Source organism: Phyllosticta capitalensis (genome assembly GCF_038381095.1).
Source record: "Phyllosticta capitalensis strain CBS 128856 chromosome Unknown BKA78scaffold_2, whole genome shotgun sequence".
Taxonomy (NCBI): Eukaryota; Fungi; Ascomycota; class Dothideomycetes; order Botryosphaeriales; family Phyllostictaceae; genus Phyllosticta; species Phyllosticta capitalensis.
This window is the reverse complement of record NW_027117440.1, coordinates 2,520,759-2,545,895: the sequence shown is the minus strand read 5'-3', so window position 1 is coordinate 2,545,895 and position 25,137 is coordinate 2,520,759. Positions and strand designations below refer to the sequence as shown.

General features: G+C 55.6%; 6 protein-coding genes across 6 annotated transcripts; 3 read left to right on the top strand and 3 right to left on the bottom strand.

Moving 5' to 3' along the window:
• Nucleotides 1-1,494: 1,494 nt before the first annotated feature.
• On the top strand, nucleotides 1,495-2,707 carry BKA78DRAFT_292844 (cell cycle arrest protein BUB3; the record flags this gene model as incomplete). Its single annotated transcript, XM_066886113.1, has 3 exons — nucleotides 1,495-1,764; nucleotides 1,827-2,284; nucleotides 2,341-2,707. The coding sequence occupies 3 exons, from the start codon at nucleotides 1,495-1,497 to the stop codon at nucleotides 2,705-2,707; spliced, it is 1,095 nt and encodes a 364-aa protein (XP_066748154.1).
• Nucleotides 2,708-3,848: 1,141 nt separating this feature from the next.
• BKA78DRAFT_341277 (uncharacterized protein) lies at nucleotides 3,849-5,623 on the top strand (the record flags this gene model as incomplete). The annotated part of the gene is made up of 4 exons (XM_066890345.1): nucleotides 3,849-4,084; nucleotides 4,141-4,476; nucleotides 4,511-4,922; nucleotides 5,031-5,623. Exons 1-4 carry the CDS (start codon nucleotides 4,022-4,024, stop codon nucleotides 5,621-5,623), a joined length of 1,404 nt encoding a protein of 467 aa, XP_066748153.1. The 5' UTR covers nucleotides 3,849-4,021.
• A 24-nt stretch (nucleotides 5,624-5,647) lies between these two features.
• BKA78DRAFT_306720 (ribonucleotide reductase) lies at nucleotides 5,648-8,824 on the bottom strand. Its single transcript, XM_066887803.1, has 3 exons — nucleotides 8,667-8,824; nucleotides 8,447-8,604; nucleotides 5,648-8,393 (listed from the first exon to the last, which is right to left on the bottom strand). Exons 1-3 carry the CDS (start codon nucleotides 8,683-8,685, stop codon nucleotides 6,000-6,002), a joined length of 2,571 nt encoding a protein of 856 aa, XP_066748152.1. The 5' UTR covers nucleotides 8,686-8,824; the 3' UTR covers nucleotides 5,648-5,999.
• Nucleotides 8,825-9,573: 749 nt separating this feature from the next.
• BKA78DRAFT_350177 (uncharacterized protein) lies at nucleotides 9,574-12,897 on the bottom strand (the record flags this gene model as incomplete). Its single annotated transcript, XM_066890940.1, has 1 exon — nucleotides 9,574-12,897. The coding sequence occupies one exon, from the start codon at nucleotides 12,895-12,897 to the stop codon at nucleotides 9,574-9,576; it is 3,324 nt and encodes a 1,107-aa protein (XP_066748151.1).
• Nucleotides 12,898-16,643: 3,746 nt separating this feature from the next.
• BKA78DRAFT_350176 (uncharacterized protein) lies at nucleotides 16,644-19,656 on the bottom strand (the record flags this gene model as incomplete). The annotated part of the gene is made up of 6 exons (XM_066890939.1): nucleotides 16,644-17,735; nucleotides 17,784-17,867; nucleotides 17,917-19,111; nucleotides 19,168-19,285; nucleotides 19,354-19,554; nucleotides 19,605-19,656. The coding sequence occupies 6 exons, from the start codon at nucleotides 19,654-19,656 to the stop codon at nucleotides 16,644-16,646; spliced, it is 2,742 nt and encodes a 913-aa protein (XP_066748150.1).
• Nucleotides 19,657-21,797: 2,141 nt separating this feature from the next.
• BKA78DRAFT_246189 (U3 small nucleolar ribonucleoprotein complex, subunit Mpp10) lies at nucleotides 21,798-24,062 on the top strand (the record flags this gene model as incomplete). Its single annotated transcript, XM_066884189.1, has 2 exons — nucleotides 21,798-22,211; nucleotides 22,254-24,062. 2 exons carry the CDS (start codon nucleotides 21,798-21,800, stop codon nucleotides 24,060-24,062), a joined length of 2,223 nt encoding a protein of 740 aa, XP_066748149.1.
• Between the last annotated feature and the right edge of the window lie 1,075 nt (nucleotides 24,063-25,137).

Genomic DNA, 25,137 nt, shown 5'->3' with positions numbered 1-25,137 from the left:
TTGCCGGCTTCCTTTCCAGCGTTCTGGTCACGAACCTTGACAATCGTCGATCTTGCGCACTTTCAAGCGCACCGCCAGAGCAATTGCTTTATCTCCGTGTCCCGCGGTGGAGTCTCCTGTATCGGTGAAACTGCAGCGATATTGTCGATACCCATGGATTTGGGACTGGCAACAGGGGAACGCGAGGACAAGGGGATCGGATTGGTGTGGTCCATGGTGGATGTGACTTGTCACTGTGGGTCACGGTTGACTGGACTTCTTGGATCTCCGCAAAGAAAAAGCAATCTTCGCAAGGGTGTTTGATTCGTGTCTGCACCTTGCGCGGTTACGCAGATAGGCGGATATCACCACCTCGACAGCGGGCCGATGGGCGCTGCAGCCGGGGAACAACGGACGGCGACAGTGTGTGAAACAGGGAAGACTTGCTCGGGAGAAATTTGAATTTGCACAAAGCTAGACAACTGTGGCTTGAAGAAATCTATCTACCTTCTCAATTTCATGTTGTTCAGATTATTACAGTTTTCGCATCAAGCCCACCCATCACCACGTAGGGTCTGTGGGTGGAACTTCAGTGCTTGACTCTATTGTATATATCATCATGTGAACATGAAATTGAGAATTGAGTCTGGCCCATTCGACTGAGCCCACGCAGCTTCGAAGCTGAGTGACAGCGACCTGCAGACCCGTGAAAGAGGTGGAACTCCTCGCACCAAGAATAAGCCCCATCGAGTTACCCCTCCTCCGAAAAGAAAGAGGCAATCGCATGTCTGTCGTCTCGACGAAAAGTACCCAACACTGCTGCTGGCGAACCAGCGACCCACGATGCCGCCGCGGTGTCCCCACATCTCCCCATCAACCAACACTCCATGTCAACTCGAGCCTTGCACCACTCGGACTCGTATCATCGTCCATGGTGAATGGCTTGGGGACACTAGCGTCCACAGAGGTGATTGACGGGTGCGGACGATGCGAGGCGCGGAAGTTGGCGAGGAACAGTGAGAGGACCGCTTTGTTGCTTTTATGGCGGCGCGTTGACGCGAAGTCCCTCACGAAGAGGGCTGTCCGGGGACTTTCTCCCAAAGCATTTTGTGAAGAGGAGAGCACTGCAAGAGCGTCTCTGTGTGTGAGCTTCGACTGCGATTCTTTGGACGAGGAGTTGAAGAGGAAAAGCGAGAGAGGAAGAGGGCAGAAACAAAAATTACCAGGTTCAGGCGGACTAACCTTTCGCCGCGCGCACGGACCTCGAGGTTTCCGCCCGCGCATAGGTCTTGACGTGAATGGCAGCTACTCATCACCGCCTGCCTGCTCTGCCTACCCTGCCTACTGCTACCTGGATCGCGACAACTCGAGAAAGCACGCGTAGAAAAGACCGACGCTGCCACTGCTAGGACTCGACCCGCTCATTCACCTCGAAACGCGTCCCTCGACCTCGCTCACCTCGAATCTCGCGCGAATTTCTTTACCTCGAGCTCCACCTCCTCCAATTCGATTTCCATGGCGCTTTTCGGTTCGGCGGCTGCACCGTCCGCAGCTGCGGCAAACCCCACGCAAGGCGACATCTCCAAGGACGTCCAAGTCAGCGCTGGTAACGGTGGTCCCTCAGACTCCATCAGCGCGGTCGCCTTTTCCCCGGCCGCAGACATTCTCGCCGCGGCTTCTTGGGATGGTGGAGTCTACACATGGCAGATCAATGCCCAGGGTCAGAGCGTTGCAGGTCCTGCTCTGAAATTCGATGCCCCTGCTCTTGCTTGCACTTTCATGCCGGTAAGTTGGGCGAGTCCTAGCGCATGCGAGCGCGTATTTTGATTCGACTAACCGCTTGACAGGATGGCTCTGGTGTCATAGGCGCTGCTTGTGACAAGACTGCAAAAAGGTTGGACCTAGCCTCCAGCCAAACCGTCCAGGTTGCCGCACATGACCAGCCGATTCGCTGCGCCAAAATGGCCAACGTCAACGGCACCCCCATTCTCGTTACCGGCTCCTGGGACAAGACTGTCAAGTATTGGGACTTGAGGGCAAGCAACAGCAACCCGGTTGGTGTGCTCAACGTGCAGGATCGTGTCTACACCATGGATGTTAGGGACAAGCTTTTGGTCGTTGGAACCGCAGACCGCTACATTGATATCATCAACCTCGACAACCCCAACCAGTTCTACAAGACTATGCAAAGCCCGCTCAAATGGCAAACCCGTGTTGTTAGTTGCTTCACGGATGCCAGCGGTTTCGCCGTCGGTAGTATCGAGGGCAGATGCGCTATCAACTATGTTGAAGAGAAGGACACTTCGTAAGTCACCTCATAGACTCCACTTTCACTTTGCCCATCTGCTGACCTACCAATAGCTCCAACTTTTCGTTCAAGTGCCACCGCGTAACAGAGGGCAATGCTCGTGATGTTTGCAAGGTCTACTCGGTCAACGACATTTCTTTCCACCCGGTCCACGGAACCTTTAGCACTGCTGGAGCTGACGGTACCTTTCACTTCTGGGACAAGGATGCCAAGCACCGTCTCAAGGGCTACCCTGAGGTTGGTGGACCCATCACCTCGACCGCGTTCAACAGCAGCGGCTCCATTTTTGCATACGCCGTCTCGTACGATTGGAGCAAGGGTTACGCGCACAACAACCAGAACATCCAGACAAAGATCATGCTTCACCCTGTCCAGCCAGATGAATGCAAGCCTCGCGCTGGCGGCAAGAACAAGAGATAGACGCCGTGAGGATCGAACAAGGCTGAACCGCGTCTCCTGTTGAACACGGAGGCCTTGTGGACCTTACTCCAAACTTTACCCTTTCTTTTAAACCTTCTACTGAGACGTGCATCATTGGATCGAGCCACGTAGGGTCGGAATTTCGATTGTGGGTTTTACTCTCAGCGCGCATCACCGGTGTTTGAGGAGTCGGAAAGGGGGACCAATGCTGAATTTTCGTCATCTAACTCTCTTCGTCAATGCTGGCGAAACAAAAATGGACGGGAGTGACGAATTGAAGAATGGCTAAAAGGCCATGTTGCAGGAAAGCGCACGCCCAAGGGCATTTGCGGCTGGTCTCAGACTAATATCGTGGAGGAGAGCTTCATACGCTCAGCTACTAAATTCAAGGGCATGCCGAGAAGATGTCCTTGGCTAGATAGATATCCCAGAGTCAAGCCAGCAAATGAATGGAGGAATTCGGGACTGTGCTGGCATTTTCAAAATGTTCGTCATTCCGCCACAATGCTCGGATGGACTAATGCAAAAGTTGAAAAGCGAGAAAATGAAGAATCGTATTGCGATCTTGGGTACAGGCAATGTCAAAAGATGATAGAATGCCTTGGCAAGGACTACAAAAACGGTCCTCCCATTTGGGTAACAATTCCACGGGAGCTGTTGTACCTTGCACATCTTGGTCGCCGACTTGCAGGTAAAGCTAACCACTACAGTTCCGATTTCAAGGTAATCAGCTCCGCAGCGACGCTCAACTGCCGAATTGCTGTTTAGGCGGGATTGCGGAGGCCCCTCGCGTCTGCGGTGGTCCACATCCCGGACGGCTGACGGTTGCGAACGGTTGCGGGCGGAGCCGAGGCATGGACAACTCTACGAATAAAGCGAGTGAATTACAGCTATCGTGTTGAACACTGTTGATCAATTTGGAAAACTGACATTTGCCAGCTGGCTCTGAATGTAAGTAACTGCTACGGACCTTCAAGATTAGTCGTCCTTCATTATTTCTGAGAGCCCTTTCGCGACTGTCGACAGCTGCGGGCATTTTATATTGAAAATCCGAAAATCCGAATGTTTTTTCCCTTACTCGTCGAGTCCTTGAGCGGGGTTTCGAAAATAATTGTCTGGGTCTCGCAAGCGTTGCTACATTCAACAATCTCACAGACTAATTTTCTGACCGCTCAGACTTTTGACTCAGCATCACAAGGCTTGTCCACATTTTTAGTAAGAGCAAAAAGAGTCCGCGGAGCAAGTCCGAAGATATAAGGCAACGAGAGAGAAAGAGCAAGGACATTTCGGAAAGAGACCAACTCAAAAGCCACAATGGGCGATGACCAGTTCACCGTTGACAATATCCCATTCGGGATCATATCCACCGCCGACCTGGTAAGCCGAGCTGCCTAATACCCTCCGCCATATCCACAATCTCACGACGACCATAGCCCACGCTGCTCCGGCCTGCCACACGCATCGCTTCCACCGTCATTGACCTCTCCGCACTCGCGCGCCTCGGCGCCTTCAAATCGATCCCGGCGTTCGACGCGACGACGCTGCAGGCGCACACACTGAACCGGTTTGCGGCGCAGCCAAGGGCGGCACGGAGAGCAGTGCGTGAGCGCGTGCAGAAGATTTGGAGGGAGGTCGAGTCGGAGGCGGGAGGGGACGCCGCGGGCAAGTGGAAGGAGGCGATGTTGGAGGCGGGGCGGACGAAGAACCATTTGCCCATGATGACGGTCAATTATGCGGATTACGTGTCGAGTTTGGGGCATGCGGTTAATGTGCGTTTGATCCCTTTCTGGTTCTAAGGCGCAGTATGGTAGGGAAAGAAGTGATCCAAAGCAGGGGGTGGGGGACAGACGAAAGAGAAAGGAAGGAGGAAGAAGATGGACATATCGAGGGCAAGACATCACTCACAAAAAGCAGATGGCCGACCTCCTCAACCACCCCGTCCCAGCCCGCGCCCCCTTCTACCACTCGCCACTGGGCTACTACGGCAACTCGCGCAACATCGTCGTATCAGGGACGCCAGTGCGCCGCTTCTGGGGCGTGACGGGCGGGCAATTCCAACTCGACGGGCCCGCCGCTGCCGGCCCATCGCAAGCGTTCGACTTTGAGCTCGAGCTGGGCGTGTACCTTTGCGGCGAGACTGCCGTTGGGCAGACGGTGAAGCTCGAGGATGTTGACGACGTTGTGTTTGGTTTTGTCCTTTTGAATGATTGGAGTGGTGAGTCTTGCCGCTCTTTTGTGTTGCATTCAGGGGGTGTTGGAGAAGCGACTCCCTGAGCATTACCTATATCTCAACCCTGTGCATCTCTGACAATCACGACAACAGCCCGCGACATCCAATCGTCCGAGTCAGCCGGGCCAACGGGACCCTTCCTAGGCAAATCCGGCGCCGTCACCATCTCCCCCTGGATCGTAACATTAGACGCACTCGACTCGCGCGCTCGCCTGCCGCGCCAATTGCAACCTAGCGTGCCCTTTGTCGACTACCTATCCGAGACGGCCGACAGCACTGCCACCAGCGTACCGCCGTGTCTAGACATTCGCTGCGCCGTCTCACTGCGGAGAGATGGCGCCGATGAGATCGAAGTGTGCCACGCAGAGTACAAGCAGACGTACTGGACGTACAGGCAGCTGCTTGCGCATCAGACGCGCAACGGGAGCGCGATTGGGCCCGGAGACCTGCTCGGGACGGGAACCATGTCGTTGTTCGAGGGCGACGATTCGGGTCGTTGCTGTCTTGCGGAGCGCAGTTACATGGGCAAGCAGCCTGTAGAATTGGGTGGAGGTCGGCGCCCGCTGGCATGGTTGGAGGACGGTGACGAGGTCGGTTTGACGGGTTGGGTGCATGATGCGAAGACGGGCGAGAGGTTGTTTGGGTTTGGCGATTGTAAGGGTGTGGTTGTGCCGCTAGAGCTGTAGGAAGGGGGTTTATACGAGCGAAAAGGGAAGAAATGTCATCTGAAGACTGCACACAGGGAGTGTTCAAAGTGCTTGGAGATGTGAAATTGCGGAGTGCCCAAGTCCATGGCTGGGGCAACATGGTGCATTCGAAGTGCTCAATGCTTTAAGACGCGGGGAGCACCAAGTCCTCACTGCGTACAATAGGGAGTATTCAAGAAACTCGAACAAAGAACATGCATTGGAAATGAGTACCTGACCTACCTACCGTTTGCCCTTAGGTCCATTATGCACCGTGAACGCCACCGAAACCACCACCATCCAATAGCGATGAGATTAACTGAAGCCAAAAAACCAACCCGTAAACGCATCAGGAGCTTTAATGCACAAATGCAACCTAGCCCGAGCACATCTCGCACGCCTCCTTGTTCTCGATGCTGCACTGCAGCACCTTCTGGGCGTGGATATCGAACTCTTCGCTGCTGCTGCCGCCGTTGGTCTCCGCCTTCTTCTCCTCGACTATGTCCTGGCTAGCGGGCGCTGATTGCTCCTCTTGCTTCGGCGCCTCAGACTTGAGCTCGGGAGAAGCCGGCGTCACACCGTTGGTGCCGTTGACGCCGTTGGTGCCGTTGGTCAGAGGTTGGCGCTTAGGAAGGCCGTTGGGGCGGCGAGCGACGTTGGTGTCGGCGACCTTGAGGGCTTCTTGGTCGACAGTGAATTGAATTGGTGCGGAGGCCGCCTGCGTACGCAGGTAGTACATGCCAGTCTTGAGACCAAGCTTCCAGCCGGCAAAGTGCATGGAGGTGATCTTGCCCATGGTGGGCTCCTTCATGTGGATGTTCAGCGACTGGGACTGGTCGATGAAAGCGCCGCGGTCAGCAGCCATCTGCACAATGGTGCGCTGCGAAATCTCCCAGACGGTCTTGTAGAGAGCCTTGATGTCATCGGGAATGTTGGGAATATCCTGGATAGAGCCATTGCAGGCAATGATACGGTTCTTCATGTTGTCCGACCACAAGCCCATCTCGACGAGGTCCTTGAGAAGCCAGGGGTTGACGACCTGGAACTCACCAGCGAGGACACGGCGCGAGTAGATGTTGGAGGTGTAAGGCTCGAAACATTCGTTGAAGCCGAGAATCTGGCTGGTCGACGCAGTCGGCATAGGGGCAACGAGCAAGCTGTTCCGCACACCGTGCTGAGCAATCTCTGACTTCAAGCTCTCCCAGTCCCATAGATCCGTAGGGGTCTTGTTCCACATGTCGTACTGCAAGATACCTTGAGAGACAGGCGATCCCTCGTAAGTCTCGTAGGCACCGTTCTTCTTGGCAAGCTCGACGGAAGCGGTGAGAGCGCCGTGGTAGATGGTTTCGAAGATCTGGATGTTGAGTTGCCTGGCCTCAGGCGAGTCGAAAGGCATGCGAAGAGCGAGGAATGCATCAGCAAGGCCATTGACACCGACAGCAATGGGGCGATGGCGCATGTTGCTCTTTCTGGCCTCGGGAACAGGGTAGTGGTTGATGTCGATGATCTTGTTCAAGTTCTTGACGAGGACTTGGACAACATTGTGGAGCTTCTTGAAGTCATAAACGTTGTTCTGGACATCAACAAAGGTAGGAAGAGCGAGAGAGGCCAAATTGCAAACAGCAACCTCATCAGGAGCCGTGTACTCAACAATCTCGCAGCAGAGGTTGGAGCTGCGAATGGTGCCGAGGTTCTTCTGGTTGCTCTTGCGGTTGCAAGCATCCTTGTAGAGCATAAAGGGATTGCCGGTCTCGGTCTGAGCCTCGAGGATGGCATACCACAGCTTTTGGGCGCGGACTGTCTCGCGACCACGGCCTTCCCTTTCGTACCTCTCGTAGAGCTCCTCGAACTCGTCGCCGTACACGTCGGCAAGACCCGGGGCCTCGTGAGGGCAAAAGAGAGTCCATTCACCGTTTTGCTCCACACGCTTCATGAACAGATCGGGAATCCACAACGCGTAAAAGAGATCGCGCGCGCGGACCTCCTCCTTTCCGTGGTTCTTGCGAAGGTCGAGGAAGGGGAAGACGTCAGCGTGCCAAGGCTCCAGGTAGATGGCAAAAGCACCAGGACGCTTGTTGCCACCTTGGTCGACGTAGCGAGCAGTGTTGTTGTAGACCCGGAGCATGGGAATCAGGCCGTTGGAGGTACCGTTGGTGCCAGCAATGTAGGAGCCTGTGGAACGAATACGGTGGACGTTGAGACCAATTCCACCGGCCGTCTTGGAAATCATGGCACAAGTCTTGAGAGTGTCGTAAATACCCTCGATGCTGTCCTCCTTCATGTCGATCAAGAAGCATGATGCAAGCTGGGGCTTGGGGGTACCAGCGTTGAACAAGGTGGGGGAGGCATGAGTAAAGCACTTTTCCGACATCAACTTGTACGTTTCGAGGGCACTCGTTATGTCTTCGCCGTGGATACCGACAGCAACACGCATGATCATGTGCTGCGGTCTTTCGGCAACTTTGCCATTGATGCGAAGCAAGTATGACCTCTCCAGTGTCTTGAAACCAAAATATTGGTAGTTGAAGTCACGGTCGTAGACGATGGCGGAGTTGAGCTCATCGGCGTGCTTCATTACGATGTCGTGCGTCTCTTTGCCAATCATGGGCGAGTGCACCTTGTTCTTGGGGTTCGTGTAGTTGTACAGGTCCGAGATGACTTCCGAAAACTTCTTCTTGGTTTGCTTGTGGAGGTTCGAGACGGCTATGCGAGCAGCCAGGGTGGCGTAGTCGGGGTGCATGGTGGTCATGTACGCGGCAGTCTCGGCAGCCTATTTGACAAGATTTAGCTTGAGCAGTGCAAGCCAGTTATTCAGAGGCTTACCAAGTTGTCGAGTTCAATGGTGGTGACGCCATGGTAGACGCCTGAGATGACCCTCTGGGTGATGGCGACGGCGTCGACGTGCTCCGGATCGAGTCCATAACAAAGACGAGATACTCGAGCGGTAATCTTATCGAACTGGACGCGTTCCTTGCGTCCATCTGCAGAATCGTCGCGTCAGAGGCAACAAGGCAAGAGGCGTCATCATGGGGAGGTATCATACCGCGCTTGTGGACGAACATTGTGACGACAAAAGCTGTGCTGGTATGTGCTTCTGCTGTTGTCGGCTCAATGTAGGAAAAGTAAGACGGGAAAAGGGTATCACGGGGAGGGTTGAGAAGGAAGAACGAGAGCGAGAGCGGCGTGGTGGTGGTTTTTGTAGGACTGGGCCCGGTCGAGGCACGCGCGACGCGTTTGTGGTCAGTGCGCTAGTCTTGCTCGTTAATTGATTTTCAGCCCCCGCGTAGTGACCCGACCACCGACATCGCCTTCGACGCGCGACGCGTTCCCCGGTAAACACCAACCCGCGCTCCACTCTGATTAGCGATCCTTCCTTTTGCTGCCTAATCGACGTGGCCATCAGGGTACCTGAAGCCGGCCCTACGTCAGTTCCCCGCCTCTTGTCTCCGATTCAGGTCGTTCTGGTGGAAAACTACTCACATACCGCCATGGCAGCTCCTTGTGTTGCCTCTCTTGCTCATGGGCCATCTTTTAGTGATATCGTATGAATTCATGCTTCTTGTCCCCCTTTGTTTTCTCATGTATCATGACTGTTGCTCAACTTGGAATCCACGGCGCCTATGGAGACCAACCAGCTTCCTTGATACCTGCCGTTCTCGGAACAACATGCAGAGAGATTCTCCTACCCATTTGTGACTCACTCCATTGCAGTCAAGATATACCTAGGCAACTAATATTCGGAGCGCTCCGATTCAGTGCTACAAGACTTTTCGGGCCCAAGACTGCGGCGCTACAAAGTACAGACAAAAGCAATAAACCAACCTCCCAGGCTCCAGTTTCAAAACACCCAATCCCTTTCCAGATCCCAACACCAAGCGCAAGAGGAAATCCTTCTTCGGCACCTTAACCAGGCAGGAATCAAACAGAATCAGCTCCCCAGCGAGTCTCCCTCACGCCTTTGCCCCCTGCGCTTGTCCTTCGGCCTGCCCCTGAGTAGGCTGAGTGGGCTGAGTAGGCGCCTTCTTCTTCGCCATCATCTTCTCTGCCCAAGCACGACTAGCCTGGCGACCTCTTTCTGCCGCTTCAGCCCTCGCCTTGCGTGCGGCCTCCTCCTTCTCCTTGCGCTCCTGCTCCTGGCGCGCACGGTCGATCTTTTCGCGGTTGAAAATCTCCTTGGCCTTGGTCTTCATCGCCACTTTGTCCGCCGCCGTAACCTCGGATTTGACGACGGGACCTGGACGCGCTGGAGCAGAAGACTTCTGAGGGCCAGGGCGGGAGAAGGTGAAGGACGAGGCCCGTGGAGGGTTGGGGCCTGAGGAGGTCGAGTTGCTAGCAGAAGATGGCGCACGACTGCCGTTGGCCACGGGTCTCTTCTGCTGAGTAGCACGGTTCGCTGGAGCAGGACTCAGACTTGCAGCGTGGTTCGTGGCCGAGTTCAGTGCTCTGGCTGTCGTGCTCGACACGCTAGATGAGATGCTCGCGCTTGAAGGCGCTCTGTTAACTGTAGAAGATGGACGGATACGCTCATTTTCGGGCTTCGGTCGAACAGGCATGGCGGCAACACGCTTTGCGCCAGCTGCTGGGGCAACACTTGGGCGTGCGCCACTGTTGGGTCGGTCCATGACGGAGTTGGTGCGCTTGAGAGAGTTGCTGGTTGAGCTCGTACTCGATTGCAACGAGCTCGTTTCGCGCTCCTCGCTCTCAGGACGGCCATGCATGAGGCTTTGACGAGCTTTACTAGAGGCTGTCTGGCGCACCATGCCTGCTGCAGATGGGTTCTTGATGAAGGAAGGGACAGGACGCGCCTTGAATGTTGGCTTCTTTTTCTCCTCAGATTCTTTGGTCGGCTGTTCCTTTCTGGTACCTTCACCCCCGGATACGTTCCTGATGAACGACGGCGCAGGACGAGCTTTGAATTCGCGCTTCTTCTTTTCTTCCAGCTCTTTAGCGGTCAATTCCTTCTTTTCACGCTGACTTTGAGCCTTCTCCGCCTCGCGGCGAAGACGCTCCTCCCTTTCTGCTTTCAATTTGGCTGCCACGGCCTCACCAGGAAGCGCGAAGGTCGGTCTCGTAGGAGCCTTGGTGGACTTTGCAGGAGGCGGAGGCGTGGGGAATGTGACGGAAACTGGCCGACGCTTCAGTGCTAGATAGTCGACTGGCTTTCCGGGTTGCCTGGGCACAGTGGGACCAGATGGCTCTTTAGGTTGAGCAGTGCGCACGCTGTTGGAGCGCTGCAAGGTAGACTTCGCTGCTGGTGCCGCAGAAGGTTTCACGGAGGGCGCAATCGATTTGCGTGCGGCCGGCTTGGATGCCACTGAAGAGGGACGGGGACGAGCAGTAGGCTTCGGCGGTGGTGGCATGGAAACAGGTCGCGACTTAATAGTTGCGCTCTTCTTCACTGGTTCAGGCACAACAGCTGGAAGCAGCTCCTCATCTGCATCCTCTGCGTCGTGCAAGGTCTTCTCGACCTTTGCAAACTCCTCCTCCATCTCATCAAGGGCGTCGATGGATTGAGTAAGACCGAGTGGAGTATCATTGAAAGGGTCTGGCTGCGGTGGCGCGGGAGGCATGCCCCTCACAGGGCTCCTTGCCATCTCTTCGAAAATCTGGCGCTCTACGTCATCCATGTCTGAGTCGCTCGAAGACTCCTGACGTTCAGGCGAGGTCTCTGACTGGGGCTTTTGGTCCGATTCGATTGACTGTAAGACTGTTTCTTCGCCCTGAGCGACCTCGGACTCTTGTTTGCTCTCACAATTCACGACGTTTCCGGTGCATTCTTCGACGGACGCGAGGACTTCTTGCTGAGTTTGCTCTTCGACTTGCGGTTCAACGACATCTTGACTTTGAATCTGCTCCTCAGTCTTCTCCTGTCCAATGCCCTGCTGTTGAACCGGTTGAACAGGAGGTGCAGTTTCTTCTGCACATCTCTCCTCGGAGCCTTTCCTTTCGATAGATACCGGCTCCGCTGCTGACGGGTCAATTTCTTCGGATTCTTTGACAGGTAGTTCCACAGGATCAGTCTCCACCGGCTTTTGCTCAACTACTTCCACCGCGGGTTTCGTCTCTTCAACCGAATCTTGAGCTTGTGCCTCCTCGAGCAGCTTCATCTGCTCTTCATCCTCGGCTGCGGCCTGCTGGCGCCTCGTCTTGCGTGTTGTCCGAGGGACTGCCTCCTCGTCGGCTTTGGCGGTCTTCTTTCTCGTCGACCGAGCGCGGAAAGGCGTTTTCGGAGGTACGTCTTGTTCGGGCTGTTGCACCTCAGTCTCCGCGGCCGCTTGATGGGTATCGTCAGGTTGCGGTTCCTCAATTTCTGGTTGAATTCCGTTCACTGAGGCTGGGATGCTCTCGTCCACTGGTTCATCGAGGTCTGCATCCTCAAGCTTCTTCGCCGCACCTTTCTTACCTGCGGCTTTGGACTTCTTCGCAGGGGTCTTTCCAGTCTTGTTGACAGATTCCTCCTCGACCTCTTCCTGAGGAACCTCTTCCGCAGATACAGGCTCAACCAGCGTCTCGACTTCAGGCTCGGCCTTCTTCTTGCCTCTTGTTGACTTTGACCGTTTGGGCGCAGGGGTCTTGGCTTCTTGCTCGACGGGTTGCTCTGAGGGCTTCTCATCCTCAGACACATGCTCCTGCTCGGTCTCCGTGGCAGCCTTCTTCCCCCTGGTGTTCTTCCTCGTCGACTTGCTCCTCTTTGGGGCTTCTTCAGTTACGACTGGCGCCTGTTCGGTCTCTGCTTCGGGTTCTGTCTGCGCGCCTTGGTCCTCATCCGGTGTCTGCTCGGTTGCCTTCGTCCTGCGCGTAGATCTGCCCCGTTTTGGCGCAGGCGTTGGCTCGACCACGGGCTCTTCAGCAGATTCGGGTTCAGTCTCTGCGCCTCCCCAAGCCTCAAACTCTTCCTCCTGCACATCGTCATTCTCGACTTCCGGTTCGGGCTCTGGGGCCTTTTTCCTTCCCCTTGTGGATCTTGTCCTTTGAGCCGCAGGAGTTTTCGCAGTGGCATCCTCGTCGTCGCCAACTTGCGCTTCTGTCTCTGGCTGCAGCGCATCCTGGTCTTCCTGATCCTCCTCAACCTCTGGCGTCTTCTTCGGCCTGCCCCGGCCCCGCTTTGTGTTACCAGCAACAGGATTCAGCGGCTCTCGCATGTCTTCGGCGTCTGATTCGCGTGTTTCAATGTGCTGCTCGTCGGTGTTGTGCAGTTGGGTTTGCGCCTCGTCGGCAGCCGTGGACTGCTGCTGCTCTTGAGCACGGGCAGCGGCGCGGGTAGTGCGCGGCATCTTGGGGTTGTTTGTTTGTAGTGATGAGATGGAGCCGGGCCAACGCTGCTTTCGCTCGCTGGTTGTAGTTGATGTTGGCTAGCGGAGCGGATGGCGCGGGTGTATCTCCGACGCTCAGCGAGGCGTTTAGGGGTCGTGGCGTTGTCGGGATTGGCCGGCGGTGGTGATGTGAGAAGTTGGAAGTAGCGCCGAAAGATTGGCCAGGGCAATTGCGTGGCGCTGGTAGTGGTCGCGTTGTTCTGGTGAAGGGCAATGAAGCTTCGCGTCGTCACAGGCAAATGCCTGGTTGTCGTGGCATTGATCTGACGCCGCGTGTGAAGTGGTTGCAGGGTGCAGTGGAGGTGGGGAGAGGGAATGGTTGTCGTTTCCTCGTTTGTTGACGCGCGGAAATTTAGCGCGGTTGCCTGGGCGATGTTCCGCCGACCACTCGGCGACCTTACGACCGCCTCCGCTATCCTTCGGACTTCCATCACTTGGACGTACACATCCTCCTCTTGTTGGCGTTAGGAAAATCACTAAAACACGTTAGGACGCTCAATTGAATCGCCACCAGCTCAAGCCCTGTCAGTCTCTCATGCAGCAACATGACACAGAGCATATCAATGGAAGAGCCGATTTGCCATTGAGACGCAATATGAGTTCAAGACTCAAACGACATATGTTTGAATCCTCAAAAAAGAGGAAGAAATTCGCAAGAAGCATTTCCTTGACTCTTGTCTTCAATCCTTCAACGTCATATTCAGGCACTTTCCCTGATGTTCAACAAGTGAGCTATCGGCTTGAAGTCATAGCTCAAATTGATAAGGGGCATACAATGCCAGAGCCTTTGACATTCAGCTATCCTTCTCTTATAGAAGCTTGAACATTGGCTTGGTTCATAGATAAGTAGCTCGATATCCGGTACATCGTTTGCGCTCACCGCCATATCCACCTCGCGCTTCACCACTTCCCAAAAGCTCCTATCGAGAATCACACGAGTAGCCGCCTTACCAACAGACTTTCGTGCCGCAAGGCCAAAACTCCAGACGAAGCGAGAGCGGCCAGTCAGTCATCTTGGCGGCATGCCTTAGCAACCCCATCCCAACCCCGCATCCAATAACCTAAAGCACTCTAGCTTACTCATCTCACCGGTACTCCTCCATATACACTCCGTAGCTACATGCAGCCCATTGGTCATGTCATGCAATCACGCATCAGACGCCGATGGCCTTTTGCAGCAGCCATCCTTACGGCAGGTATTGCTCAGTCACCGCCTCATGCTTGCCACACTTTGCTCAGCCTGCTAGCTTGCATTGCACCAAACGGCTGCGAGTTCGACCACTCAGCGTCGCACTTGGCCGGCAACACATGGGCAACTGTTGACGACATGTCGCATGGCTGTGCTTGCAGCTACCATGGATGGATCGGCTGCAGGCAGGTTTCCGCTGAAGAAATTTTCTTCACGCAGAGAGGTGGCTACGCGCATGCGTGCATGAGGGAGGTGGGTGTGGAGTACATCGCCATACATGGCTCGCTCGCACAGCACGAGTGTCGGCGTCGCCGGAGACGTACAGACTCCTTCATTATCCTGTAATGACCGCGCGTATCGGTCAGAGGACCCATGAACTCATTCCGAGGATGCGCGATGCTGCACCTGCTGCTGCGGTGAACTGCCCTATCTGTGCTCTGTACAATGCGGAGGTGGTTGCTGCAGCGCGGACGACAACCACACGTGCAAATGGTGGGCCACCTCACGCAAGGCTGAACGATTCGTCTCTACTTCCGTCACAGCGACCCGGATTTCAGACCGGTTATCTGCGCACCTCCTCCTTCCAAACTTGCTTCGCCGTCCGACCTGACCCAGAGTCCCGGTTCAGACATTCAGACTTTTGATGGCCGTGTTTTTGCTTCGTGTTGCACCTCCTGTTGCACTCTGCGCGCCATTGACGCGCGAGCAAGAACAAGAACCCAGATACCGGACCATCATGTACCGGTGGGGTAGAACGGTACGAGACGGGACAGGGTTGGGGTTGTCCCAGGGGGCGCGGGGCGGAAGGGGTTAACCCAAACAGCGCTGGGAGCCGACCCAAAGCCATGGGATTCACCTCCCACGCAGCTGACGACGACAAAGAGGGCGCAGTGCAGGCAGGTAGGTACTAGAAAAACTCGCGTTACCATGATCGTGCCATTGCTTCTGCAGAAAGAGAGCGCAGCCAGGTAGCTTGGGTTGACGACGTGAGCAAGCCAGCCAGCCAGCCAGCCAGCACCGTGTCACAGTAGTGACTTTCAAAATTTCGACAACCATTGTGACCACAACTAACAAAAGCCAAACCAACTTAGTCAATGATTCCAGCACAGCCTCCCCAAAGTACCGTTCCAGACGTCAGAAATCTCCAAAATCCGTAGCCAACCAAACCAGGAAAAATTATCCCCCGCTCGCTCCCGCGCCCGATCTTTCAGCTCGCCCACGTCTAGCGGTACCTCCCGCCCACTCCATGTAGCTTGTCAGGTCGCGGCGCCAGGAAAGGCGAAAGGCGACTTGTTTCATGGAGATGGTTGGACGAGAGGACAGACGTCCTACCCAGTACCCACTCGGTCTACTCGTACAGCTACGCAATTAATGAATATGTTCCTGTTCTCCACCGAATCAAGAGGCGTAGAAAGCCGATGCGAAGAACCAGGGCAGACAGTAAGGCTCGATCGATTGATGCCTTAAAGCCTGATCTCGCCTTTCAAATTCCCATCCCACACCAATCAGCCAGCCGCCCCGTTGCGCTTTGATCAACCGGTAACCGTTGGGAAGAAGCGGTCCAGCGGGCGGGGGCGCCAGCCGAGCCGGTTTGAAAGAGGTTCGGGACGGCTGGTAAAACCTGAGCGTGTACAGGGAAGGAGACGGCCGTGTACGGGCGGAAACATCCCGAGTTGATTGGGATGAAGACAGGGGTAACCTCTTCAGCTTGTTCGAAAAAACTTCAGAGCAGAGCAGAGCATGAGAGGCTTTGACGGCGGGAGAACAAAGTGCTGTTCAAGTATCAATTCTGAAGCTGCTAGCTACTGCCCATCCTTCTGCAGATACAGTTGATGCTATCATCGAGCGTCCTTCTCCGTTGTTTCGCACTGTAGCAATGCAAATGCAGAGCGCTGTCTGCGCATACCACGATCCATCCCATTCCTTTTCCGTAGCACCCATTCCAGTCCAGTCCATTCCTCCGTCCAACCAAATCTACATGACGGTAGCAACCCATGCCCTCCTCCAATATCCCAGGTGCTCCAATTCCAACCATCGCTCAACCAACGATGGTGGGCGAAAGGAGCCAAGCAAAACGCAGTAAGAAAACGAAAAAAAGAATATCCGCGACAAGTGGTATAGAACGCCAACGAGGGAGAATGTAACCAACCAAAAGAGGCAGGGGGGATGGAGAAGGGGCTATTCAGACGTTTGTCCGAACAAGTGGTAGACTGTACTTTCAATGCCGTGGAGAAACAGTGAAGGCTTTTGCGGCTGTGAGTTGGGCTAACAAGTCGCGGCTACACACAAAGAGGTGCTTATGCAAGCAACATAAGCGTGAAAGCGAATACCCCGTTCTCATGTTGTGCGTCGGCCGCTGCTGCTGTAAAGGCCAGAGGCAGCGGGAAAGCTGCGGCCAACACACCCATCATGCAAACGAGTCTTCGTAGGGAGGTGATGGCGGAACTGATCCTCGATTGGATCGGCTTCCCCACTCTCATTCCATTGGCTCCGCCTTTTTAGCAGCGCTGCGACTTTCTCAGTTCAAAAGCCAGACCAGCAGGCCACCATCCGCAAGGCATACAGCCGCAACAATCAAGGACAGCAGCATACTCCAGATGATGCCAGGGCTCTGCTTCTTCGATAGCGCACAAAGGACGCCAACTCCGGTGAACACCAAGCTGGCCACAGTGCCCACCACCACAACGCCGTCCACTTCTCGGCGCAGCTTGCGCCGACTCGTCGCGGCCAACGTCCATGTGATTGCCAACACAACAAGAGCCGCCGCGAGCGCCAAAGCACAGAGCCGTAGCTTAGTGGATTCACGTTCCTGGCGGCGGGATTCGAGGTCGGCAAGCAAGTCGTGTAAGTCCGAGGGCTGTGAGCCGATGAGGGGCTGATGTGCGGAGTCAGAAGAACGGGGACGATAACCGGTCCATTGGAAGGAGCCGTGAGCAGACGCCTCCCTAGAAGACGGACGGAAAATGTCGAGAAGCTTAGCAGCGGACTTGTTCCAAGAGGAATTGGCCGTGGTATTGAGTTTGGGTTGACGGGGCTTAGAGGATGTGGCAGGGGTGGGGAGGGTCCCGTAGTCGCGGGTCGAAATGGGAGAGAGGTCAGCCTCGTCGGAGTCTTCCACGCTATGAGCGTTTGCAGAGAGAAGGGACTCCTGGGTCGAGGGTCGGCGTCCGCGGAAACTGTTTTTGATACGAGAAAAAAGTTTGCTGAGAGTCTCTTGCCCGGGTATCTTGGGGGAGGAAAAAGGGTCAACATAGATGACATATGCGTTCGCGTCGTCGTCATCCTCTGGATTGTCGTACTCATTCCAATAGCCCTGGGAGTTTACGTTCGCAGTCCCGCCTGCAGATTGAATTGCAGCAAACTCGCGCATCGCTTCTGGTTTTGCTTTCTTAGAGTTTTGCTGGGGAGAGTCGGCCTCACTGTACGAGGTCGCGGATGTATCGCAGTTCAAAGTCACATATCGACTCGTCTGTCCGTCTGTGACCGAGGAAGTGGAGATTGACGTTTGACGCGAGGTGCTCGAGTCGATAGGGATTGCGCTTCCACGACGTGAGTGTTGACGCGGAACCTTTTCGGGCAATTTGCGAATGTCGCGGTCAAGCATGGGCAGCTAATGATGATTAGCACGCACATCTCGTTGAGTGTCCTTTCAACGTACCCAATATGGCGGCTGCATAAGAGAGGGCTTGCAGCATGTCCAGATGGTGTGCGGCTCCATGGAAAAGCCCCTGACGCGCTCGGTCTATCTGTTGTCAGTAATTGCAGGCTTTGTTGTAAGTCACGCGACTCACCAGGTGGCTGTGATCAAGAGTCTTGATGATGTTGTGGGCTTGAGCGCCTTCAGTCCGCACGGTCAGGACAGCAAAGGGGAATGGATGGCTGTCGCTCCTGACTTTGGTGGGCCACTCGCTGTCAGCGAGGTCAGGCAGGAGCGAAGGCTTCATATAAATGTCGGTGTCGAGAGTCGCCCAGGTTCCGTGCTCATAATCATTTTCCAACCCAACAAAGCGGCTCCGCTTTGAACAATACCCTGCTACTGGTCTGACTTCGCGGTGTGACTGCAGCCATGCACGCAGGTCGTCCACGGGGTTGGAGCTCGAGCCCGCAGTATCAGGCTGAGCATCAGTCTCAGCAATGGTCTCGAGGCCGGATTGAGTGCGGGAGTGGAATGGCCGGTCAAGATGCAGAAAAACGGGGAGGTGCTTGCGCTTCATCTTGGCAACGCACGTTGAGGTGCCCGCATTGGCTTCACCCTCATTGGCGATGACAATAGAAGCCTCCCCACTGGAGTTCCATTGAGCCCTCCCGAGGACCCTTGCAGCGGGCTTGCCAGGGGTCTCTTCTGTCTCCACCACAGTAGTTGCACTGCGTTGACGTGCATATCTCTCGGCGTCGTCGAGGAATAAAACGCCGAAGTCGTCGGTTCTGTCGTTGTCGGCCAGACTGTCAAGCCGCTCGTTGGAATTGCGGCGCTTTGGGGTCTCGAAAGGTGATGCGCGCGACGAAGGCCGTGTCCTTCCGCTGAATAGTCGCAGCGATTGCAGGAGCAAGACTTGAATCTCAACAACCTGCTCGGGGTGCACCCAATACGAGGCCCTTGCACCGGATTGGCCGAGGGGTAAGGTCGCCAACGAGGCGTCGAGATCGACCTCGGAGGTGGACTCGGCAGCGGCGTGGATCTTTTTAGGAATGTCGGCGAGATGCTTGACGGAAGGATCCATGTCGCTGACAGCAATTCTGGGCGATTCGTTCTTGTCGGCGGCCTGATAAGCGTCGCGCACGGCGTGCAACGAGTCGGTCCAGTAGTTGAGCAGAGGCGACAGGTCAGTCTGTGAGAATGTGCCCGGCTGGTTGAGAATTTGATGTTTGAAACGCGGGCCCAGCGATTCGGAGCCAGTCCACTTTCGGTATTTCTTGAGCAGCTTGGCGAACCCGAGCCGTTGCGCGCCGATGAATCTGGCCAACGAGCGTATCTCTTCGCCAGCCCTACCTGCAAGTTAGCTCTTTGCTTGCATTTTGCTTGACGCAGCAACAAAACTCACTTTAGCACGTCGCTCTCGATGCGCCCGTACTTTTGTCTCCTCCGCGTTGTCAATCGCTCGTCTGGCGCTGCGGCCTGTTCTCTGCGCACGTTTTGATCAATCTGCTTGGTGATGTGATCTATGTACCGAGTATGCATGGTCAGCAATTAGGGAAAAGACGGCAGGACCGTTGCGCCATGCACTCACTCAGGCGGCGTTCAATTTCCCCCGTCTTGCTCTTGACGAATAGATCGATGCGGCGGTGCTCTTGGGCAAGCACAGCGAAAAGATGATCTTCGAATTCGCTGTCATTCTGATTGCCCTGGCCGGGAATGGCGACGGCTTTGCCGGAGCCTGGGGTGGTGTGCTCCTTGATGAGATGTTTGATGTCGTCGTAGTCGATGTTGTCTAGCAAGATTAGCGACGACGTCATAGGCGGAAAAAAAAGTGATACGAACATGTGCCCCATTGAGGGATTGATCTCTGCTGGAGAGTGTCGCCGTACTTCATGCTTCAGCTAGTCGGAGGGTATGGCGGGAGTGATTGGGACAATAGAGGTCGACTGGAGCTGAAGTGGACGGGAGGGTAGATAGATGACTGCTCAGAGGGAGGAGCGAAGGGAGAGGTAGGCAAGCAGGGCATCAGATAAGAAGCTTGCAAAAATGGATGAAGGTGCAGCTGGACGGCGGCCGTGGGCGCGAGGGCGGCGGAGGGGCGGATATAATACGACTGACACGAGCTATGATTCCTGTGCGCGGTTGCAAAGGACAGACGGGGGTATCGATGGTGGAGCTTCCGGTGGGAGGGCGCGCAGTTGCGCCTTGGCGGCGGCGAGCAGTGGATGGAGTCGTCGTCGTGGAGAGACCGTGCCCGAGTCCGAGCCGCTGAGGGCACAAGGAAAATAACTTTGACTTTTAGTTGCGCATTCTCCCCGGCCGTTCAGTCGTCGAGTCGAGGAAGCCTGTGCCCAAGGCCGGCCCAAGCTAATGACGCCTCCGGAGGATCGCGCCCTAACGCCAAATGCAGGGTCTGGCCCAGAGTTTCCACAGAGATCAATCCAAGGGGGAGTTCGTTCCTCCTAGACGGCGCATCGTGTCGCTACTACTAAGCAACTTCCTGACGATCCAATTCAATTCCTATTGCTGTGCCATTTTTTCCTTCTTCTCCGCCGCGTCGCATGGGGCTGCGACAAGTGCCTCTTTTTCTGCCTCCCACATCCACTCCGCCCTCTTGTCTCCACCGGCAGCCTGGTCGCGTGTCCACCTACCGCTTCCGTCAAGCGCCATTGCCGGTGCATCAACTACTATCTTTACTAAACCCAAAAGCCACTCTCAAAGTCAAAAAAATAAATCAATCGTCAGCAACCGCCTTGTTCGGACTTCCCCTCAGCGGCCCATTGCGAAATTCTCCAGAATGCGTCGTCGTCTTCAGAAAGAATCTACGCACGCTCCCCTGGCCTGGAGCTCTCATCCTAGCTTATCCGCACGAGACTCCGGCCCGGTACTAGCAGACACTCTGCTCTGGATGGGACATGCCGTATCTTCGGCCCGGGCGAGACAGGGTGACAGGACGTCCTCCGCCCTCGATCTCGCCGCCTACCACGACCATCGCCACCGTGTCTCGTCTTCCGACCTGCACGTCTCCTGAACCGTGGAGCTCTGCTGCTGTGCCGCTTCGCTTGCCCCCTTCATAGCCGGCAAACTTCCGGCAATCCTGTCAAATCGGGTCCGGGAATAGCGTCGCGGTTCGAACTTTTTTTTCGTTCTGACAGTGGACCTCTGACGCGGAATTGCCTTTTTGCTTCAAGGCGGCTGCAACCAACGGTAGGTGTTGTGGAGAATGCTCCGGCGCATGTCATATGCATTTGGCATTCTTCGCAGGGATGTCCAAAATGCGCAGGCTGGACGCATGTGAGTGCTCATCCCAATTCCATCTTGCATCTCACGCAATACAGTTCCAGAGTATTGTCGGTTTGCGGTATAGTGGATGCCCGGTCAAATCGGCCACAGAACCGCGGGGAACATTGTCTGCTTGCCCGTCTCGAGGCTCCAGTCTGCGCATAAGCCCCTCACTATAGACTGACGCCTGACCCCAAGGCGGCACAGCCTGGGAGCTTCAAGGGCTTGTCCAACGTCATGGAGCGTCGTCGTCCGTTTGTCGATCAGAGATGGTGTCGCGTGAGCTATTTCCCTTTTGCGAATGATCCATGAAACCATTGTCTGTCTTCACCGGCCGCCGTCTGCGCGCTAATGCATTTTGCTGTCCAATCGTCAATAGGGCTCACAGGGCTCATAATACCCCAGGCGGCGCCGGCCTCTTGCGTAGTAGTATCAATAACGAGAAACCATTATCCTCGAGGTTGATGGTGAGACCCACCTGTGATTGCGACGTTGGACGGGGGCAGTGTTGACGTTGTGGACAACTTTTTTTTTTTTTTTTTTTTTTGGACGGGCATGGCCGGCTTACTGTCATTATGATTACGCGCGGACCAATTGTCGCGCAGTCGGACGCGGAATTCCGCGCCCTGTTCCGCTGGAGAGCGCCGCACCTCCGCCCGCCTTGGCATTCGCCCTAAATTTTTCGACGCGCAAAGCACACTGAACATCCCAACTGCATCTCCACTGCAACGGCGCGTGGCTCAGCGCACCAAAATGGCCACCATCTCCTTCTCCCCCACCGGCTCCAGCTCCTCGCACACTCTCTCCGCCCAATCAGCACACCCGCCCGTGTCTGACACAAACTCGACCGCTGCTCAGGCTCTGGTCGCCGCGCTTTCCGCATCCCCGCACGATTTTCTCCAGCCTACCTCCGCCCTACACAATGCCACCCTCTCTCTCGCAAAGCACTTGCTCGATCCGTTGGCCTCGGGCGTCAGCGAAACCCAGTCCAAACGCCAGCAGGAGTTGCGCAAGAAGAGAAAAAGAGGCGAGGCCGATGACGAGGATGGCCCTGTCTTGCATTTGAAGAAGGTGCACTTGGATGGCTTTGGCCTTCAGCAGATTTGGGAACAGTCCAAGAGAGTTATCGACGCCACCAGGGCTGAGGTTGAGCGTGACCTGCCTGACGTCCTGCCCAAGGATGGTGGTCTCAACGAATACCCCGAAAAGAACATCAAGTCGGTTAGCTTCGGCGCCGACGGTTTTGAGGTTGGCTCTTCGGACGAGGAAGACGGGGAAGAATCCGATGGCAGCGATCTGGGAGAAGAAGGCGTGGATTGGGAAGTCGAGGGCGAAGATGTATCTGATGAAGAAGGCGATGCCGAACCGACGTACCACACCGAGGATGAGGGATCAGAAGAGGAAGACATAGACATGGATCGCGACGATTTTGACGAGGAAGATGTGGAGGGCGATTCTGAAGAGGATGAGCCTGCCGAGGAATACGTCCCCGACCCGAACGGCCTCAACGATGGCTTCTTCTCCATCGACGACTTTAACCGCCAGTCTGAGCTTCTCGAACAACAAGACCGACGCGGCGAGGACGAAGAAGATGACGAGGACGAGGACATCAATTGGGGCGAGGATCCATCGAACCCCGATTCCTTGGTCGCAAGGGCTTCCAAGAAAATTCAAAAGAATGAGGATGAGGACGACGACGCGGAGAGCAGTGAAGACGAAGAAGATGGCCCCACATTCGGCAACATGGATCTCAACGCACCAGAGGGCGCAAGTGACGACGGCATGGATGACGACCTCCTCGAGGAGGGAGACATGGACGGCATGGGAGATTTGGATTTGGGCAACGCAAACAATGTCATGTACTCCGACTTTTTTGCGCCGCCTGCACAAAAGGCCCGGAAGAACAAGAAGGGTCGCCCGAATCCGCACAACTTCCCCGCTGGCTACAAGAAACCCGAAGCGCCCAAGGACGAGGATATCGAGCGCAACATGGCCGCGGCTCATCGCGATCTGTTTGACGAATCCGACGCAGATGACGCCTCTGATCTCAGCTCTGTCGACGACGCTGATCCCAAGTCGCGCAAGTCCACCCATGAGCGCCGTCAAGCCAAGCTTCAGGAGGAAATTCGCCGTCTCGAAGCGCAAAACGTTGCGAAGCGGCAATGGACGCTGTCTGGTGAAGCCAAGGCAGCAGACCGGCCCATGAACTCGGTGCTCGAGGAAGAGCTCGACTTTGAGCGCACCGGCAAGCCCGTCCCCGTCATCACAGCCGAAGTGAGCGAAGACATTGAGTCCCTCATCAAACGTCGCATCCTGGCGCGTGAGTTTGACGAAGTGATTCGCCGGCGCCCCGACGATCTGGCGACAGGCCCCACGCGCCGCGGCCGGTTCGAGCTGGACGACACGAAGGCGCAAAAGAGTTTGGCGGAAGAGTACGAGGAAGATTTGCTGCGCAAGAACGACCCCAACTACGTCGACCCGCGTGACGAGAAGCTCAAAAAGGAGCACGCCTCGATTGAGGCACTCTGGCGCGACGTCTGCGGCAAGCTCGACGCTCTGTCGTCATGGCACCACAAACCCAAGCCGGCGTCGGCCAGCCTCGAGATTCGCACCGACGCGCCAACCATTAGCATGGAGGACGCGCGGCCGTCGGCAGGTGGCGACATTGGTGGCAGCAGCGCGCTGGCGCCGCAGGAAGTGTACGCGGCGGGCGAGGAGCGTGCTCAAGGCGAGGTTGTCACCAAGGGCGGCATGCCCGTTGCCAAAGAGGAGATGTCGCGCGAAGAGAAGCTCCGCCGGCGCAGGAGAGAAAAGGAGCGCACAAAGAAGGCGAGCGCGGGTGCGCCAGGTGCGAAGAAGGAGAGCAAGAGCGCGAAGGACAGGCGGGAGGTGGTGAGCGACCTGAAGAAGGGCGGCGTCAAGGTCATTGGCAAGAAGGGCGAGATGACGGATGTCGAGGGCAAGCAGGTCAAGGACGCGCAGCAAGGCTCGCGTGGTGTCGGTGGCTTCAGGCTGTGATTATAAGAAGTAGAGGCGTTTGGTACTGGGGTCAAAAGCATTTGGGACGATATGGCTTTACTATCCACATAGTCAACACGGTGTGGTGTGGAATCAAGTTATTTGATGTTTGACACTTGGGTCTCCAATCTTGCATTGTTTATAGCCACGTCCAAGCAGCTGAGGGTGGAAGAATGACATACCTAGAAGACTAGAAGGAAGTGGATCACCCCAGCAGTCTCATTCGAGCGTCACCTCCCTCCCACCGCCAGAAACCCAGGGGCTTCTTTCCCTTTCGGCCACCGCCTGCCTCCAACCGCCATGCACCGACCCGCCTCCTTCCCATTCGAGCACCCCCTCCCTCCAGGCTCCATCTGCCAGTAGCCGACGATGATCCGGACGCGCCGCCAGATCACACCCGGCACTATATAAACCCTCCCATCTTCGCGCCCACTCCGCTCCTTTCCTTTCCTCTTCACCACTCTTTGCCATTTGGCTTAGATCAAGTGTAGTATCGTGAGTTCCCACGCTCCCTCCCTCCACTCGACCCACTCCACCTTACTGACACCGCTTCTCTCCTCCAGTGTTCTGTTTAGTTTAATCACTGAACCGAGGCTACGGCCTCAATTCTTTGATTGCTCACTTTTTGAATCTCGAGGACCGCCGCCTCTGGGCTTGCCCACGCGTGCGACCTCACTGTGTCGCTCCTTTAGCACTACCGGGGGCTGATGCGACCTTTTTGTCTCATTTTTTCATTGAGCCGTTCGCTACATGCGGGCGCTTGAGGAAGAAATTGAGTTGTGGGCGTTTGCGCTTCAGTGGACGGCTCTACGTGTGCAGAATATCCAGTGTTGACAAAGCGTGGAGATGCGTAGCAAAGCTTGATTTGAGGCACGAGAGGCAAACAAAGCACAGAGCTGTGCATGGAAAGGTGAGCTACAGTGTTTCTGATGTCGACTCCTGCAGCTAACCTCTTCATCAATCCAAGCCCGCCAGCTCGTCCACTTGCTCGCCCACTCACTTCTATCGCACGGGTGGTGGCATGTTGCAAACACCCCAGAAAGCATCTCACAAACGCCTCTGATGACGCTCTATT